Source organism: Barbus barbus, assembly GCF_936440315.1.
Source record: "Barbus barbus genome assembly, chromosome: 13".
NCBI classification, from domain to species: Eukaryota; Metazoa; Chordata; class Actinopteri; order Cypriniformes; family Cyprinidae; genus Barbus; species Barbus barbus.
Window position 1 is genome coordinate 6,686,621 of NC_136741.1, and position 20,327 is coordinate 6,706,947.

The following is a 20,327-nucleotide window of genomic DNA, read 5'->3' on the forward strand; positions in this document are numbered from 1 at the left end:
AATTGTGAAAAAAAAAAGATTTTATATCTAATATTTTTATTGTTCCAAATAAAATAGCTATGTGGAGAAAAATTATAATTATATATGTGACCAACTTATAAAACCCTGTTTATGAAAACTATAAATTTAAAGGGATTTTATAGATCTCAAAGTTGCAGCGCAATAAAAAAATGTAAACCTCCAGCTGAATTAAATATATGATTTGGAGCACATTCACACGTAGCATAAGCATAATTCTTAGAACTAAATCCAATTCTCTGAGGCATTCTTGCAATTACTTTTAACCAAGGTTCCTGCTTCTGCAACCAGTTAGGGTTCACAATGATGCTGCTAAAGCTAGAGCTTCCTGCTAAAGCTGCTCTGGTCCAAAACGATTCTGTCACAGCTGCATCAAAGCATCCTCTCACGTCCTCAATGTTTCCTGTCACTGGTGTGCCATATTAAAAATCACACAAAAAATGTGCTGTTTTAACAGGGAAATATATGATCAGGAAATATTAACCATTTCTATTGTGCTTGAGTTCTTGAGAGGTTGTGCCTCCTGTTTTATTAGTTCGTATTTATCACTTTGAATGTTAATTTGAATAATACACCCACCAGGTAAGTAATAAGTAGCATCTCAAAGAGGAGTGACATGACTATGTAGCCCTCCATTTACTATTTGAAGCCCACAGGGATATGGCAACCCATTTTAACATTTAATACACCTGGCTCTGCTAGTCGTAATTCCGATTTGACTAGAGAAAAATATGAATTCCAGATATCTATTCCACAATTTTGAGTAATTATGACTAGTCAAAATATACACTGAAGATCATCCCACATGTAATAGTTTTGAGTTTCTGTTACAGAACTTGTTTGAGAGATTGTCAGTGGGCCAAATTCTGATATAAATAAATCGCTATCAAATTGCCTTTTAAAACATTGCCCTTTAAACATATAAAACCTGCTCTGCAGCTGCCATCTAATAGGTACAGCTTTCGACTGTAATGTATAAACAATATTACAGAAATTAAAAAAACAACTTTATTTTTATACATAAAATTTTACAATTTATGACATCAACAAAGAAATAAACAATAACTTTTCACCAGTGACTGCCCTCCTGCTTTCTAATGTCATTTCACATATCTAGATTTAAATTTATGCTATACATAAATGCCATCGCCTATATAGAGTAACACCAGAAAAACAAATTTACATACATAAAAGATGCTTAATAAGAGAATTTTCACTTTAGTCAACATTAAGGTACATAAAGTAATGCTGTAGATTGAAAATGGAGTGACCCCATTGTAAATTCCAGAGATTGTCCTGAATTTCTGCTTAGTTCGTTCTAAAAACGTAACTCTGTAGGATAGTTTTAGGTTTGTAAACATGTCTTGCATTGCTTTGCTACAAGGCAGTATAGTCTTGTCATTAAAACAAGCCTGACAAGTAACACAAAGCATACAATTAAAATCCCAGTCAGAAGTGTTTTTAAAGCACTTGTGTAGACAGCATATTTCAGTGTTTCAGCGACCATTTCATCATAATTAATGTAATTATAATAATTAGTTCACATTCATGCTCTGTTCCAAAAAGCAACATCCTTGTTGACTATTTAGAATTGCAACTCTGTGCACCATACAAACAGGGTACTGCATAGCAGACTCAACTTTCAAGATTTAAACAGTGTTTAACATTAGCATATATAAGAATAATACCCATAAATACCGGACAAAATAACATTTTTAATTCACCTCATTCACCATCTTGGACTTATTCTTCACTGAAGATTGTCTCAGTGTATTCTGGGATTGCCTTTCCACCAAGTCTACATGCTATGCTGCTTTAAAATTGGGCTAAAATTACTAATCTTAGGAGTCAGAATAACCACGTTACTCACCTTTCATAATAGCCTTTTGTTGAAGCATGCCTATGATGCCTTAAAATGCTGCCTCCAAAGGCAGCTCACTGGGATTTGGAACAGAGCAAGTCTGTGTGTAATTTGATGGCTATTGAATGAAATAAAGGGAGAGTTCTGTGCTCTTTGCATGTCATGCATAGTAATTCAAGAAGTACAACAAATACTGATGAGAGAACAACTTGTTTCATAGTTCAGTCTATTTAGTTCTTTCTTGGGCTTGTGTCACATTACAAAGTGGAGGAACATTTGAAGCAATATCACAGGGAATTGGAAGCCATATATATGGGTCACATGGAGTAAGACACCGCTCTTCTGCAGCTGTGTCCTGAATGCAAGGCCACGCCTTTCTGTCTTGGCCACGCCCACACACAGGAGCCAATCAACTCACTGCCAGTGTACCAAACAATACCCATATACCAGTGAGTACACCTGTCAATCAAAGAAAGGATTCACCAACGGGTCCAGTGAGAGATTCAGAAGACCTACTAGGAAGAAAGTGAGAGAAGCAGATCAAAGAGAAAATGGACAGGAAATGTCAAATGTGTGATGAAATGTGTGATTTTTTTTTTTTCACACTTAACCTTTTAATGTAGATTCCCCTTTATGGTTGATTCCCCCAACAGTGTAAACCTGTGACTGTGGCACTATTTAGTTTTCTAGAGCATCCTGACCAGTCCCTCACAGAAAATGTGTAAATATAAATCTACAAATTGCTAAAATATATGACTGGTCTGTATTATGCTATATTAATTTAATAATACATGTCTTGGTGGGCTTCCATCTCTTTCCCCATAATTTATTGTCCACACTGTACTATGAATAAAAATGGCCCATAAATATACTAATAATAATATGTGTGTTGTGATCCAAAACTGGAGAATGTGGCATGTGGAGAAACGCAAAGAAAGTGCAAAAATGAAAATGCAATAGAAAACATCTATAGGACAGTGCAACAATACTGCTTCAAATTATAAATTAAAAATGATTCCAGTTTAACCAACGATCAAATATATGAACATTAAACATCTCAAACACAGAAAAGGAAAAAATACAACCATAAAATCATGTTTGTCATTGAAAGAAGTATATTAAATAAAAGAAAGTATTAATATGTCATATATAATAATTCTCAAGAAATAATTTCTCATTTTCTTTTAGCTTAACTTGAAGAAATAAAATAACTAAAACTAAACCAGAAATAAAAATGTATAAAATAACTTTACAGACATGTATAAAATATGAAACAATGTAAAAATAAAGACAATTGTAGCAGTATATCAGTGATACTAAATTAATTATTGACACTCACCCTCTATTGCGAACAATATCCTGAACGCACTGATCTTTATGGTATCTCACAAACTGTGTACAGGTCAGTCGTATTTCCTCAGGAACAGCAGCAGATTCAGGGCTTTCATCTTCACCAAAACCACACAGAGCAGCCAGCCTACAAACACAGAACACTGTTGCTGAAGCTACATCCAAAAATTGTCACATAAGAGTATAGAATAATAACACAAACATGGCTGATTCACCTCTTTTTGAATGGAAGAATAAGTCTAACCCAAAAATTCCAAAGGAAACAAAACCCTGATAGAGAAATAGGACATTTTAAATATTAACAGCAGATCTTCAGATGTATCTAGCTACGCCTATATAAGTTTGCAGTGAAAAATGTGTGACTGTGATCACCTGTCCATAATTGGCTACAGCACAAAATAACTGCAGTTCGAGGTAAAGTCGTCCTGGATCAGATTGAACAACCACCACAGACAGCTGGACAGGTTCTGAATTATACAAATAAACAGTCCCAAATATAAAAAAGATTTTAGGAGGATGTTGAAAATAGTGGTCAGAGTATAATTTACAATGCTTCATGGTGCTTACTTCATTATGCATGTGTATGTATGTGTTTTTTGGGAGTGTGTGTTTTTCTCATAGAGTATGTGGAGTGGACATACAGCCAGCATGCTGACAACGAGGAGCAGGCAGAGGAGCACATGTCGAGCTATCTATCTCTCCTCCTGCTCACGTGAAGAGCTTGACGCCTCACTCAGGAAAATCCCTAGAAGAGAAACACAATTTTATTTTCCCTGATGAAACTTTATTTAATAATTTGACAATGGATAAAAATTAAATAAAAAAATATGTCAACCTGCTGAAGGCACTGGTGAGTCATTAAGATGCCCAACTATCATATCTGGCATGGGTTCACTGCAACAAACATCTTTCAACAACAAAGGAGAAGTTATACTACACATACACTCTAGAAATATATGCAGTACTGTCACCTTACTAAAAGGAATAGTTCACCCAAAAATGAAAACCACCCTCCGGCTATCCAAGATGTAGATGAGTTTGTTTCTTTACTGAAAGAGATTGGGAGAAATTTTGCATTACATCACTTGTTCACAAATGGATCCTCTGCAGTTAATGGGTGCCATCAGAATGAGCTCACACAACTAACCAAAATATCACAATAATCCACAATAATCAATTAATGATAGATTTGCTTCTTACAAACATGCAACTTTTCACTTCACAAGATGTTAATTGATGGACTAGAGTTGTTTGGTTTACTTGTGAATCATTGAGATGTTTTGATCAGCTGTTTGGAATCTCATTCTGACGGTACCCATTCACTGCACATGATTTAAGTGATGTAATTCTAAATTTTTCCAAATTTGTTCTGATGATAAAACAAACACATATACATCTTGGATGGCCTTAGAGTGTACACTTTTTCAGCACATTTTAATTTTTTTTGGTGAACTATTTCTTTAAAGGCATAGTTCATTACAAAATTAAAATTTAACATTACTTACATTTATTCAATGTGTCAGTGTTTTTTTTTTTTTGTCCATACAGTGAAAGTCATTTGGGTCCAATGTTGTTTTGAACCGCGTCAACTTTTATTACACAGACAAAAACAGTTTTAAACATTCTTTAAAATATATTTTATGTTCCGCATAAGAAAGAATGGCAGTCAGGTTTGGAATGGCATAAATGTGAGCAAAAAACTTTTATTTATGGGTGAACTATCCCTTTAAGTTAGTTGCTTTCCTACTTTTAGCTCCCCAATACTGAATATATGCACATGCATACACCAGAAATATACAGTTACCTGTGTTGAGGCTGCTATAGGTTTGCTCTAGCTCAGATGAGTGCTGGTTCTCTGTCTGGGGTTGTCTCACATGTTCTGTTGTGGCTGTCATGGAGTTCTGATCTAGGGCTTGATAGTTCTGCTCCTCCTGGGTCCCTCGGCTAAATATCATCAAAGACAGACCACCCAGCATGATGCTGCAGCCCAGAACTACCACAGTACACACAATCTGAAGAGAAAGAGAGAATGAAAGGGCGGTGGGGGGAAGAAACAAGTTAATAGGCAGACACAAAGAAATTATGACATGCATTTGTGATTCTCTTTCCCAGGCCTTTGACCTGTCCCACACTGATGATGTCACTGCGGCCCGCCACATAGCCACACAGGATGATGCCAAAGCACTCCAGCAGAGCTGGGAAAAGTTTGTCGATAGACATGGTTGGTGCTCCAAGAGGGCTGTGAGTGATGTTAAGGCCATGAATGGTGACATACTGGCCCTCCATGATGATGAGGTTGACAGGGGCCACTGAGAGATGATCTAATGGTGAAAATCAGAAAGCTAGGAATAAAAAAAACAGACCGAGGGGAAAAAAACATCTGAGAGATGCAAAGCCAGGGCACAACAAAAGAACTGCTGCCCTATATGCCACTGTTTTCTAGCAAATGTTTATGAAATTGTAGCTGCTAAGGACCAGCTATAAAAATACATTATATTAATATAATTTAAAAAATGGTATTGCTGTAACTTGTTTTAACAATAAAACAGAATTCAAATAAAGCAACACATAAAATGAATAAATTAAATATCTAATTGCAAATCACACATATATATATATCTTCTATATAAATTATAGTATTAGATTATTAAAGTATAGTATATTATATTAATATATTATAGTATTATACACACACACAGTGGTATATTATTTGAATTCTTAAAATAAATTAACAAAGATGTTATTTCTTATGATAAACAAGGCCATTGAATGCAGTCAAATCAGCTACATTTGTCATCTGTACTACAAAGGTTTCAGTCTTACCTTGCGAAAATAACAGAAATATGACTGTTGTCGATGACGTACCGTGTGTTCACGTGTCGATATGATCGATGCATGGATTGAATATCATGTTGTAAAAGAAAAACTCACCCGAAACATCCATGCTTTCCCTTTGCTCACAGCAGCACCTCCAGCGCTTCGGGACTCCGTTACTTTCAATGTCACTGAATGACTGACGCGTGAGCCCGCCTGTGTCGTTGCAAACCCCGCTATTATTTCGTCTGGTGATGTCGCTGATTGGTAGAAATGTAGACTAAATGCTGATATTCATGGCGCATTCTCAAGTGATTGGCCAGAGTCCTGCGGGCTAGTGGATGGGCGTTATTTTGCCTTGTTGACCACGTACTTTTTTTTTTTAAATGGCAGGTTTCTTTTCATTCATAAAGTGCACTGAAGTTACAAAGAATATGCTTACAAAATACATAAACAATTGTCTACTGAAAGTATAAGAAGAGCTTAAAAAGAACTGCGTACTGAAATGCGTTATTTTTTTATGAAAGGCAAAATCCAGCTTCACTTGAATATTTATTTAGAAAACAACATATTTGGCACACCAGAATAGCAAAAGACTGTTTGTTATAAAGTAAATATGCAAATTAAACAACATATGTTGTATGAAACTGAAATGTGCATTACATGCACAAAGAAAACATCTAAAGTACCACATTAAACATCTGGTCACACAACATTGTCAGTGACGTGCGAACAGAACATAAATCAGAGGCCTTTAGTATTACTAATAATGCTGGTGGCAAATATTGTTACTTTTTGGCTGTGCAATCATCTCTCTCCTCTAATAAATTCAAGATGCTTCAGATGTTATGCTACATTGCATATATCACTGTAATTTTCCTTTTTAATGTATCATTAAAAGGCCGTCATCTCTTTATGTAAACAAACACAAGGCAGCATAAACCAAGCCATTGCTCGGCTTCTTGATTCTTTTCAAAGTATATAAATGAAGAAAACAAATGAAATTTAATTGAAGGTATGATACACTTATTGAATATGCTTTTAGTCAAGTGCTTTAAGCAAATATAACAGCACACATCTGAGAAATATACATAAGGCAACATAATACTGAGCAATCATCAACAAAACAAGCGAGTGCATACATATATCATAAAAATATAACACTTCTTAAACACTTTTTTGTCTTTTTCTCTTACATCAACACAGATACAATCTCATAATACACAAAAACACCCACCTGCATGGGATTTTATGGCAAATCATCTTTCATTTAAAGATCAGTCCTTTACAATGTCTGCTCTCGGGCTTGTTTAAATGGGGGGGGGGAATCTAAAGAGGCTTTAATAAATGACATCTACATTTTCCAATAAACTCAGTCCTTGCTATTTTCACATCAGGGACTGCATATGTGAACAAATCAATCTGCAACAGAGTACTGACAAACTGCAACTGCTTACTGGAGAGATTTTAGCATTCTGTATATCATTCTGGCTCTTATCGCCACATATACACACACATACAGGTACTAAAGCAAACACATACTCCTTTAATATTTTAAGTTACTTTTTCAGTCTGATATTGTTCTAGCTACCTGATATTTTACATTTTAGGGCTTGAAATGTCAATGCTATGTAACTACCGTGTTGTATGAAGACAGGAAGGTAGGGGGCGCCACAACACATCAAAATGCTTTAATGAAAATGTTGCACTCCTTCTCAAAGTATAATAACATCAAGGACTGTCTAACAAACACTGATGCCCTATGTGGCTCTATAAATGGCTGCACCATTATCTAAGGGAATGGCCATTTGCGTGTATGTGTCAAGGACCGCCAAAAAGCCATAACATTCACACTCTCCCGAAGGCCAATGAACTGCTGCAATAACTCATCATACTCAGAAAAACACTCAAAATAAAGTAAAAAATAGCTGTAGTATCACTGTAAAGCTCATCACTTGACATAGTCATAATAGCCATTATGTTTTAATCTCTAAAGCAGACAAAAACAAAATATTATAAAAGATAAGTTGTCTGTAATATGTTGTTATTTTTTATAGTTCTTTTATGACTCTGGCAGAATAATATCAAAAACAGACAGTACCAGAGAAAATAAGATAATTGGGTAAGGGAAGGATTGTCAGGCCCTGAGACAACAGTTTCTTTCACCTAGGTATGGGGGGCAGGGGAGGTGCCCCTCGCTCTTTCTTTCCTGAACCTGAAACAGACAGAAATATGCAAACAGAGACACATAAACAAATGGGTAAGACCACGATTGTGCTGAAAGCACTGAATGTTATTTGAAGTATTATTGGCATGTGGAAGCAACAGCTGTGGGTCAGTTTTGTCTATGTGCATAGCAACAAAAACGGATAAAATGAGAGAGAAAACAGCTGTGATTGGTTACCTCGGCTTTCATGCCTGGCCATTTTGCTGGGATAGGTCTTCTGACAAGCAATGTAGGGCTCTGGGGGTGGAAGATCCGATACAGGTCGGAACGTGAAGCGTGATTCCCACTCATCTTGGAGAAACAAATCAAATGCACACACCATGAATCTGTAGCACAATCTACATACAAATCTAAGCTACTTAGAGTGTTATTTACAGCTCAATAGGAGTATATAAAATGACAAGGAATATGCATGGGTGATGGTCAATACATGTTCTGTTGAAAACATATGTGAAATGCAATACAATTTGACTCATCCCTCAGTTTGTAAAAACAAACTAACAATATTTTTACAGTAATGCAGAAGAACAGAAGCATATAAGGGAAGGCATTCTGAAGTTTCAAAGTAGTAATGTGAACTATTTATGTAAAAGCCTTTTCATTTATTTTTCCATTCAAGTATTTTTATTATTTGATCTGTAGTTAAAACTGTGAGACTATTGTTCTAAGCTGATTAAATTCTTGGTTAGTTCAGCCCCAAAATAAACTTTTACACATATTTTAGGGTATGTGTACAGTGCATATGACTTACATTTCATAAGACATGCATCCTGCACATGTACAGGGAGGAGATTATGAGATAACCGCAACTCTGGGATCTTGTGTTAGTTACTCAATTAGTTGATCCACAAGGTAGCAATATTTGCCTATGATGTTACATGTCCAAAAGTATGTGCCCCTTATAATTAAACGATTTAGCCATTTCAACCACACCCACTGCTACACTGCTAAAAGGTACATAACATTTCATCACACAGTCTCCTGAGTATGGCACAGGCTTAAGATGCCACCAGTAAAATGGTCTACTGAGTCTGGTGTGGAAGAATCAGACTAGACAAGTCCAGATCTCAACAGCATTGGGACGAAATGGAACATGGCCTGCAAACCAGACTCCAATGCCCGATATCCAACACTATCCCTGATGCTCTAATGTCTGAATGGGAGCATAGGATAGCAGCAAAGGAACAACCAATTAATTATTAATGCCAATGGTTTTGAGATTAAATGTTCATCAAGCAAATGGCTGGGTGTAGTGTATCTTTACTTTCTGGTGAATTGCACCAATACAAAACAACAAAATAGATGATATTTATTCTCGGTAAACTCTGCAAGACTCTTGAACAAGCATAAAGGAAAGTCACAATACCTATATGATGTCCCTGATTGTGGTATCCATTGCCCATAGGTGGGGGAGGAGGGGGCAGAGATCCAGAGGAGGGTCTGTCTGGGGGGAGCGGTGGTCTACTTCCACCACGGTGAGGCTCCACACCTGGTCTGTTCGGTGGAGGAGGGGCTGGTGATGACCTCACACTTCCTCCTCCTGGACGGCCAGAAGGAGGTGGAGGTGGAAGAGGACCTGAGGAAATACAGACAAAGACATATTCTAAATGTTCAAACAGGTGAATTTCAGATTATCCTGCAAGAACCTGTAACTCCTCCTCTACCTGTTCGTCCACCTGCATTCCGGCCCAATGCGGGCGGTCTCTCAGAGGGAGGTGGAGGAAGGGGTCCGGATCGCCCAGGTGGAGGGGCAGGAGGATGCGAGCCAAGTGACAGGTTCCGTTCAGGAAGGCGTGGCATATGCTCCTCAGGAGTAGACGGGCTTGGGCGTCCGGGCGGCAGAGGAGGTGCTGCACTAACAGGTGGCCTCAGAGAGGCAGGAGCAGGAGCTGGAGGAGGAGTTGGTTTACTGCTCGCTGATGGTGGAAGTGGAGGGGGCGGGCTGTCCCGAGTGAGTGGCAAAGAAGAACGGTTAGCAGGGGGAACAGGTGGAGGACGGTCATCACCTCGACCAGGTGCAGGGGGAGGAGGAGGCCGCCCAGCATGACCAGCCGAGGGCGAAGGAATGGAAGGAGGACGACCAAATGCAGCTGGCACTGGTGGTGGTGCAGACTGTCGTCCAGGAGGGTTTGGAGGTGGAGGGGTTGGTGCGGAACCAAGACGAGGAGTCCCTGGAAGTGAGGGTGGTCCCCTGTTCTGTGCCCCACTCTGAAAGGGCCGTGGGGCACTTGGAAGGGGTGGAGGAGGTCCTCCAGGTGTTTCAGGACGTGGTGGGGTCATTCGTGGGCGAGGGGGGTCAACGGATTCACTGCGTTGCAGAGGTGGACGAGGGGCGGAGCCAGATCCTCCTCCGAAGGGCCGTGGACCAGAGCTACGAGCACCAGGTGGCAGAACTGGAGGCCTGACACTACTAGAGTCTGAAAGGGAGCAAATAATCTAATATAAAGAGATAATCCAACAAATGCAAGGTCTTTATTTAAATAATTTCTCAGTTTTCTAAACTAAATATTATATTTTATGATTGAATATATAAGGTCCATCATTGGGATTGGCCAAAATTTCTATACTCTGTTGAATGAATGAGTTGGAACGAGTAAGTACACAGTAGTAGTATGTAGCAAGCTTTAGATATATGTTTGACATACATGTGTGTGTTATTACCATCTCGAGTGGAGCGCAGCTTTGGCATGCCTCCATGGAAGAGCCCACCCAGACCAGCTGGAGCTCCACCTCCAAACCCTCCCCCTCCTCCACCTCCACCTCCCCCTCCTCCTCCAGGCCCGCCTCCTCCTCCACCGCCACCTTTGGGTTCTGTCAAAACAAACATGTATTTAATATTTTGGACTGGAGAGCAAATCCGCAACCAATAAGTGTTGCTACTCATTTTACATGCAAAAATCACAAACACACAGATGAGTTTCGAAAGTACAGTAGCATAAAACAAAATCTGTTTAAATATATGTGTCTCATATAATTAAATTGTGACTGCTGTGGCTAGGGTGACCATATGTGCCATTAAATATACTGCCTAAAATATCTAGGATTTGGCTTTGTTTGCGTGTGCAGACCGATCGTTGTATGACATCGGTTCCATATGTTTTTGAAATGCTCTCGAGGTACTTTGAATCGAAGCAATATAGAAATCCTGGCCAGGACGTATCCGGGAAAAATGGTACGTATGGTCACCCTAGTTTTGGCGCATAGACAAACATAGCCAGTATAACTCCATAAGGTGCTGGTTCTTACTGTCAAGTATGGGGGCGCTACGGTCATTAGTAACCGCCTTCTTTAGCCTTGCTCCTTTGCTGATGTCCGACAGCAGAGCATTCCTGCCCTGCTGCGCCGATTTATTTAAGACAGGCTTCTCAGTGTTTGCCTGTGAGAAACAGAAGCAAAGATATTTTCTGTAGAAATCATTAAAGCATTGGTGCCCCATTGCTTTACCACTTAAGACTGGAATACACTGTGTGACTTGCCTAGATTTTTGCCCTAATTTGCAGTCTAGAAGAGTCGACAACATTTAGCAAAAGTCAAAGCCAGTCTGCAGATTTTGGAAAGTCCAGTTAAATGTCAATAACTTTTTTTTTTTTTCCGATTTGACAGAATATAAAAGTGTATGATGGGCCCAGTCTCAGGTTTATTTTAGCTTCAGACTATTATTTCATCCAGTCCATCCATATTTATAACATGCTTGATATTTTGATCCGATTTTAGATCACATACAGGTACATCTCAAAAAATCTGAATATCGTGAAAAACGTATTAACTTAAAACTTATAACTTATTCCAAAAAGTAAAACTTTCATATATATTTTACATTCATAACATGTAAAGTAAGACATTTCATTTTTTTTAATTTTTTTTAATTTTGATGATTAGAGCTTACAGCTCATGAAAGTCAAAATCCAGAATCTCAATATATTAGAATATTTATATTTGAGTTTCATTAAACGACCATCTCTACAGTATAAATTCAGGGTATCTCTTGTTCTTTGAAACCACGATAATAGGGAAGATTGCTGACTTGTCAGTGGTCCAGAAGACAATCATTGACACCCTCCACAAAGAGGGTAAGTCACAGAGGGTCATTACTGAAAGGTGAGGCTGTTTACAGAGTGCTGTATCAAAGCATTTTAAATGCAAAGTTGACTGGAAGGAAGAAATTGGGTAGGAAAAGGTGCACAAGCAACAGGGATAACCGTAAGCTTGAGAATACGGTCAAGCAAAGCTGATTCAAACACTTGGGAGAGCTTCACAAGGAGTGGACTGAAGCTGGAGTCAGTGCATCAAGAGTCACCACGCTCAGACGTCTTCAGGAAAAGGGCTACCAAGCCACTTCTGAAACAGAAACAATGTCAGAAGCGTCTTACCTGGGCTGAGGAGAAAAAGAACTGGACTGTTGCTCAATGGTCCAAAGTCCTCTTTTCAGATAAATTTTAATTTTGCATTTCATTTGGAAATCAAGGTCTGGAGTCTGGATGAAGACTGGAGAGACACAGAACCCAAGCTGCTTGAAGTCCAGTTTGAAGTTTCCACAGTCAGTGATGATTTGGGGTGCCGTGACGTCTGCTGGTGTTGGTCCACTGTGTTTTATCAAGTCCAAAGTCAATGCAGTCGTCTACCAGGAAATTTTGGAGCACTTTATGCTTCCATCTGCTGACAAGCTTTATGGAGATGCTGATTTGCTTTTCCAGCAGGACTTTAACACCTGTCCACAGTGCCACAACCACTTCCAAGTGGTTTGCTGATCATGATATTACTGTGCTTGATTGGCCAGCCAACATGCCTGACTTTATCCCCATATGGAATCTATGGGATATTTTCAAGAGAAAGATGAGAAACAGTCGATCCAACAATACAGACGAGCTGAAGGCTCAATAGTGCCTCAGCAGAGCCACAGGCTGATCGCTTCCATGCCATTCCTCACTGATGCTGGAGTTTGTGCTAAAAGAGCCCCGGCCAAGTATTGAGTGCATAAATGAACATACTTTAAAGAATTTGAACTTTTCTGCTTTACAAATCCTTTTTTTGATTGATCTTAGGAAATATTCTAATATTTTGAGATACTGGATTTTGACTCATGAGCTGTAAGCTCTAATCATCAAAATTAAAACAAAACTTTTGAAATGTCTTACTTTACATGTAATTAATCTAAAATATATATATGAAAGTTTAACTTTTTGAAATAAGTTACAAAACAAATGCAGTTTTTCACGATATTCAAATTTTTTGAGATTACCTTGTATGTGACCACAAAACCAGTCATAAGGGTAAATTGAGATTTTTGAATAAATAAGCTTTCATTTGATGTACAGTTTGTTAGGATAGGACAATATTTGGCCGAAATACAACTATTTGAAAATCTGGAATCTGAGGGTGCAAAAAAATCTAAATATTGAGAAAATCACCTTTAAAGTTGTCCAAATTAAGTTCTTAGCAATGCATATTACTAATCAAAAATTAAGTTTTGATATATTTAAAGAAGGAAATCTACTAAATATCTTCATGGAACATGATCTTTACTTAACGTCCAAATAATTTTTGGCATAAAAGAAAAATCAATAATGTTGACCCATACAATGTATTTTTGGCTATTCCAGGAATTTAAGACTGGTCTTGTGGTCCAGGGTCACATATTGTTTCCATTTGTCACGCCTCTCATAGCAACTAGATACTTGTTTCTGTGTGAGGTTATTGTGTACAGAAATGGTCATGTGTGATCATTTAGTGTACGATGCCCAGTTTTTCTCTCTAAAGTTGTGTAGTGTATTTAGTGTGTGTGTGTGTACCTGAGAGAGGGTGGGGGGTGGGGGAGGGGGAGGTGGAGGAGGTACCGGCATTTTTTCTCCTTGTTGTAAACTCCTCTCACTGAGACCTGACAAACAGAAAGATAATTTATACATTTCATATTTTAAATTCATATTCATATTTTTTATTTCAAAGGTTTTTCAAAACCATACGAAACCAACATGAATACAAAGTGTAAATTCCTAAGACATTTGGCACTGGTGTTTTAAACTATATTCGAAAAAATACTTTTTTTTTATCATGGATTATATCATTCATGTGTCATTGAGCTCATTAACTTTGACCTTGTAATAATATTAGTGGTGCTTGATCACCACTAACAGGAAACCCAACTGTGGCATGAATAGAACCATCATCAAACTTTTCAGGTTTAAAAAAAAAAAAAAAAACAGGCCTGAAGCATTCACTAAATCGCTAAACCACACCACATGACCATACTAAAGTGGTCTCGCACAGCCGCAAAGTTTTGAATGGGTTTGACAGTAAGTAGTGAGTCTTGAAATATCCTATTATGCAATATACCCAGATTTCTTATTGTGGGAAAGACTGTAACAAAAAAGAAGGTAATTTCTGAGATATAGAAAGCTTACTGTAATAGACTAGTTTTTATAATATTCCCTCATACACTCATAATACAGCAATGACAACAATTACAAGCTTCAACTTTTATAAAGGCCTCTCACTGCTGACATCCGGAAGAGATCATAAACAGGAAGAGCTACAGCAATATACCTCTCACTTCTCATTCTCTCTTTGACAAACACACATCCACATGCGTTACTATCATCCAGACAAAGGTGACAAAGAAACAACAAAAGGTTTAAAACCAGAAGTGGGAACACAAATGAGACTCAAAGGGAACAAATCAACACACTAATACACGGAAACACAGTTTACAAGCTCTTTAAAACGTCTGCTCTTTCATCATCAAGATCACTCAAGGGAGTCTTACAGACATCCACATTACACTAAATTTCTCGCTCTTTCTTTCACTTCCTCTCTCTCTCTCTCTCTCCCTCTCTCAGGTATTTTTATTCAGAAGTAAGCGAACATTCAGTCAGTTTGGCAAACGTTCTGCTCACTGTGAAATGTGCAAACTTCCTGATGCTGTGCAGAAATAAATAAAAAAACATTTTGTGTATTTAAGTTGTGCTAATCTTGAATGATACGGTTCTTTGTAACTGATAAAACCAAAAATCAGCAAAACACTGCTTTGAAATCCCAGAAGTGCAGGGGTCATAATAACTTCATAAACCATTTTTAAAAATGTTCAAAACTTTAGGGAAATCATCACAGCATTTTAAAAGCTTCATTTTGCATAGTTGTGGTGTGAAAAGAAAAAAGGCTGTGTAAAACAACCAAGCTGGAGCCTTTGCCAATTGGTTCCATTGGCAGTAAAAGTGTATTTAACTATCATTAAGAAAATCAGTTAGGACAGGGTTGAATGTTACATCACCTATTTAATATTCATGAGCCATGCTGATTAAGTATTTTAGAGGGGTCATCGGATGCCCATTTTGCACAAGCTGATATGATTCTTTAGGGTCTTAATGAAAAGTCTATAACATACTTTGGTTAAAATTTTTCAATGGCAGTGCAAAAAACACCTTCTTTACCCTGTCAAAATCAGCTCTGTTTTCATCAAGCCATTTTTTAGTCCATGTTGATTTAAATACTAACGAGCTCTGCTCGCCCCACCCCTCTCTTCCGTGGAGTGACGAGCAGTACTGTTTACTTTAGCTGCGAAACTGGCTAACTAGCACGTTATTAGGAAAGGTGATTTGCAAAGATTCATTAAAAAAACATTATACTCTATACTTCTGTGGATAAAGCTGGATCACGAATGATTCGCGCGAACAGACGCATTTAGGCAGATCGGGGATCGGCGCATTCACTTCAAAGCGAAAGTAACGTTAATCCTCTGCATCTTCAGCGGCTCAGATGTCAGGAGTAAATGACGACTGCTATGTTCATTATTACATCCAACAACTAAACACTTCAATCGCTTAATCAGAGACATTCTTGTCTTCCACTGCACCGAAGTCAACACAATGGCGAATGGATGACAGCTCACTCAGGGCGGGTCTAAGGTAAGACAGCCTTGTCAATCAACTATCGTGGGAGCGGCCTGTACAGAACTACGTCATTCTGACCTCAGAACAGCCTGATTTGAGAAAGGGGATTTTAAAAAGTGAAGAAGACACGATAGAAGAGGTGCACAGTAAAAGTTCCTGGACATGGACTATATTTACATTCCAGTGTCTTGAGAGAGAACAGTGGAGATGGACTATGGAGAATATGATGCTGGATATACATTCTACAGCTGCCCTGTCCGGACGGTGCTTTACATCCAGCAGTCTGAAATGTCATCATGTCTAAAACAGGGACTTTGGCTGGACATTGTGTTCTTTTTGGAATTAGTCTGCACCAAGTGTGTGTTTAAGTATGCCAGTGTCTTATACAAGCACATAATGCATTTCACCTCTGTCAAGACAGTCAACCCTTCATCCCAATTTGTATATTATGGCCCGGTTTCATAGACAGGGCTTAGACTAAGCCAGGATTAGGCCATAGTTCAATTAGGACATTTAAGTCATTTTTATAAACGTTTCTTAGAAAAAAAGCATTACTGGTGAGCATCTTGAGACAAAACAAAGGCACTGATATATTTTAAGATCAGTCAGTGCAAGTTTATTTCATTTGAAACAGCTCAGACTTACATTTTAGTCTAGGACTAGGGTTACTTGTCTGTGAAACCGAGGGCTAGTGTTCTAAATAGTAAGTGAAACTTGCAGCTTTCACATCTGACGTATGTGTGTAATTTATATTGTAGAACAAATTGTGAAAATGCTATTCTAAAAACCCATCGAAAAATCCCAAAGGAACCCATGCCAAATTAGCCTTCCAGGTAGTTCCAATTTACAGTACATCATGACTGAACAACTGGTGCAACAGTCAGGTTACAGAAGAAAAAATCTCATTCATTGTTCACAGTTGAACAATAACTTGTAAAACTTTAAAGGCAGAACTACTGTGAGCTACATGGCTCATAATCAATGGTATATGGTTTTGTTAAAGCTGTCAGCACTTATATATTTAACCTATATAAAAATAATTGTGCTAACAGAGGAAATCCTGGTGAGAAACTACACTATCATTGATTTTGCAAGAAATCTCCACCAGTCAAAGAATCAAAACAAGCAAATCAAGCCAAAACAATGCTATAATATAACTACTTAAATATTTGTACATATGCATATTTTGCAATAAATTAAAAATATTGTTTTTATATGCACTATCAACATCTTTAAATCAACAGTTTTATATTTATCTGTTGTTTTTAATTGGATTATGTCATTATTTGTATTATGTCATATAAAGCCATTTGTATCATATTCCTTTTAAAGCTGTTAATTACACAGTCTTGTACCTTTGACTTTTAGTCATATTTTCAAGTACACTTTTGCGTCAAATCAAAGTTTGTAATGTTGTGATTCACCTCGTAGCTGCTTGGTTTGAGTCATGGCTTATAACGCTTTAATGAAGACTTTTTAAAAATATCTATGGGAAAAATGTATGGAAAAAAAATACACTTTCAGAAACAACGCCACTGAAAAAGTGGACGGGCACCACTGCACTCTATTGAGATGCAACGAAAGACCCAGAATTTATGGAATCCAAATGTAAGGCCAATGTCAACAATGAAAAGTTAAATATATCCAGCTCCCACTAAATAATGTTAACCTAAAAAATTTAAAATGGGTGGAGCCCATTAGCCACAATGCAAAATCAGGCAGGAAGGGGCCACCCACAAAGAACCATAGGTTCGTTTATTTAAAAGTGCCATGTCAAGATATAAAGCAGGATTTTTGTCAATTACGCTTTGCAATGCTTGCTTATAATACCATATCACAAGCAAAAAAGTGGCTTACAAGTGCTCAGCTTACATAATGTGAGCATGCTTGAGCAAATAATGTGCCCACTGTCTCTTACTCTGTCTTTCCATCACTTTGTAGGCAGTCTTTACTGTCCACTTCCTTTCTGAAACTCATAATGTTGACACCTCTGGCTATGAGCAAGCTTGTATCTAATGGATGATCGCAGATCCCGTCACATGATTTCTGACTCTCTTCGAATCGCTGTTCAAATAGAACACTAAACCAGACAAGAGAGAAGTAGAAGTTATGACAGTACTTCTGTCGCTGAGAGGAAGTTAGAGAGAGAACTCTATTTGTATGACTTATGCAGCCTAAAATTACTTGTTCCTTCTTAAGTTCTTACTAAAAACTGCATGCCTATATTCAGTCTCAGCAGCTCACTGTGATTTAAAAAAACAGTTGTTTAGCGTCACATTTCACACTTGGTAAAAACCACATGAAAAATCAAGAGGACTTAGCATTGACATAAGCAGTCTCAAAGTCTTTAATGCAAGAAAGCAGATTTGCATTTTCCATCAATGATCAAAACATTTTCATGTGAAAAATCCATACAATCCCAAACCAACTAACACACAAACAATGTGCTTAAACCCATTTAAGAGGAATGAACAGAGCAAAACAATGATACTGTGTTTGAAATAACTTGTGACACTGACAGCTCAAAATAATGTGGTCTTCAATTCACAAAAAAAAAAAAAAGTTTAAAAACAAAAAAAGTGGAAAGCATATGAGTTGCATTGTATATCACTGTGGAGACCCCATGGCCTGTCAATTAGAACCACATGCTCCAACTAGACCGAATCATTTCCGCGAATCGATTCTTTCGAGCAGTTCATTAAAAAAAAAAAAAGCTGTTAAAACAGACTCATCAATTCTTTTATGTAATTCCTTGCGCCATAGGGTGGTCTCTCGAAAGGCACATTTATTGCTCTTTATGTATGTTTTATTGCTAATTTCGATTATGTTTTTAATAAGAATATCAGCCATGATTCAGCTCACAAAGTAGTTTACCTAAATACAACTTACACTGACATTGCACAATCCTAAAAAATAATTTACATATACTCGGTTCACTCCAAATAATCTCCTTTTGATAATACATTGGTTTGATGAGCCGTTGTATTTGACTGACTCGATTCAGTTCGTGAACAAATCGCTCGGTACGACTTTAACAGATTCAATGAAAAGATCCGACTCCTATTGATTCATTCATTAATCAGAAATCGCTTGCTACTACAGCTGATTTAAATAACTGTGACATGACAACTGTAAAAAAAAGAAGTTTGATTTAGTTACCAGGAAAAAAATTAATATTAAGATTTATTGCGTTTCTAAACTACAGACTTATTCACCCTGCCACATATTCACGCAACTCAGGAAGTGGGGGAGCCTCTGCTTCCCCTGAAAGTTGGCACCGTTTGCGCTTTTGTGGATGAAAAAGTAGTTTTAAACATAACACTTCATCCAAACAAAAATTAACTCACATAATAATTACAAGTTTGCGGCAATAAATGAATCACGGGAAATCGGGTCACAAATTAGATCCTTGAGTCAGGCATTTTAGAAAGCAACAGGCTGCGTAAACACTTACCGGTGGTTTGAGTCTTTTACTCTGCGTCCTGCGCTTATGAAACAAATGCAGCTACGATCTCATCATCATGAAGCATCTACACAAACACAGAGGAACACAAGCTTTGAGCCACTCCTTCATGGCAGAAAACACACACACACATACCTTCTCCCCACTGTTTCCGCGCAGCGCGTGCTGTCTACAACCCATCACATGCACAGAAATAAAATTCAAATCTTATCGCTTTAACAATGCATGCAATAATTCAGTACGTCTCAGCAGTATCACATCTCTTTAAATGAGGGAAGTACAGCTCAATGCTTTGAATAAGTCGTGATATATCCTAATGCGGTTCTTTACCCAGTTTTTCTTCCTCCACCAACACAACAGACTCTTCGTTCCCTTTATCCGGGACATTCGTCTGTGATACAACGTTTCCAGATGTGTCCGACTGCCTCGAGCTGAGCTCAAACATCTGTCAAACTCTGCACACAATGTGTGACAGAAAAGCTGAGCGTTGTGTGAATGCACAGAAAATGTAACAGATATTCAAAGAGATTCACTTATAGTTCACAAATTTCTGGTCATAGTGAGAAAAAAGTCAGCAGAAAGGGAAGTGGTGTGTGGCCAAGTATGGTGACCTATACTGGGAATTTGTGCACTGCATTTAACCCATCCAAGTGTACACACAGTAGTGAACATACACCCGGAGCAGTGCATGTATGAGCAGCCTGGAAGATA

The 20,327-nt window shown here is 37.9% G+C and overlaps 2 protein-coding genes across 5 annotated transcripts; both read right to left on the reverse strand.

Moving 5' to 3' along the window:
• Positions 1-1,006: 1,006 nt before the first annotated feature.
• Positions 1,007-6,339, reverse strand: LOC306878815 (lysosomal cholesterol signaling protein-like). 3 transcript variants are annotated; one of them, XM_079431358.1, is made up of 8 exons: positions 6,161-6,239; positions 5,034-5,550; positions 4,069-4,136; positions 3,871-3,974; positions 3,602-3,696; positions 3,445-3,499; positions 3,219-3,356; positions 1,007-2,338 (listed from the first exon to the last, which is right to left on the reverse strand). In XM_079431358.1, exons 1-2 carry the CDS (start codon positions 6,171-6,173, stop codon positions 5,288-5,290), a joined length of 276 nt encoding a protein of 91 aa, XP_079287484.1. In that variant the 5' UTR covers positions 6,174-6,239; the 3' UTR covers positions 1,007-2,338; positions 3,219-3,356; positions 3,445-3,499; positions 3,602-3,696; positions 3,871-3,974; positions 4,069-4,136; positions 5,034-5,287. The 3 variants fall into 3 exon arrangements, with proteins under 3 accessions (XP_079287484.1, XP_079287483.1, XP_079287482.1); XM_079431357.1 differs by having other exon boundaries at positions 1,015-2,391; positions 6,161-6,339; XM_079431356.1 differs by having other exon boundaries at positions 1,015-2,394.
• A 224-nt stretch (positions 6,340-6,563) lies between these two features.
• On the reverse strand, positions 6,564-20,016 carry LOC306878949 (WAS/WASL-interacting protein family member 1-like). Of its 2 annotated transcripts, XM_079431575.1 has the most exons (10): positions 19,947-20,016; positions 19,608-19,683; positions 14,060-14,145; positions 11,517-11,646; positions 10,932-11,081; positions 9,935-10,687; positions 9,637-9,846; positions 8,448-8,561; positions 7,607-8,258; positions 6,564-7,306 (listed from the first exon to the last, which is right to left on the reverse strand). In XM_079431575.1, exons 3-9 carry the CDS (start codon positions 14,108-14,110, stop codon positions 8,206-8,208), a joined length of 1,461 nt encoding a protein of 486 aa, XP_079287701.1. In that variant the 5' UTR covers positions 14,111-14,145; positions 19,608-19,683; positions 19,947-20,016; the 3' UTR covers positions 6,564-7,306; positions 7,607-8,205. The 2 variants fall into 2 exon arrangements, with proteins under 2 accessions (XP_079287701.1, XP_079287702.1); XM_079431576.1 differs by lacking the exons at positions 19,608-19,683; positions 19,947-20,016 and adding an exon at positions 19,752-19,805.
• Between the last annotated feature and the right edge of the window lie 311 nt (positions 20,017-20,327).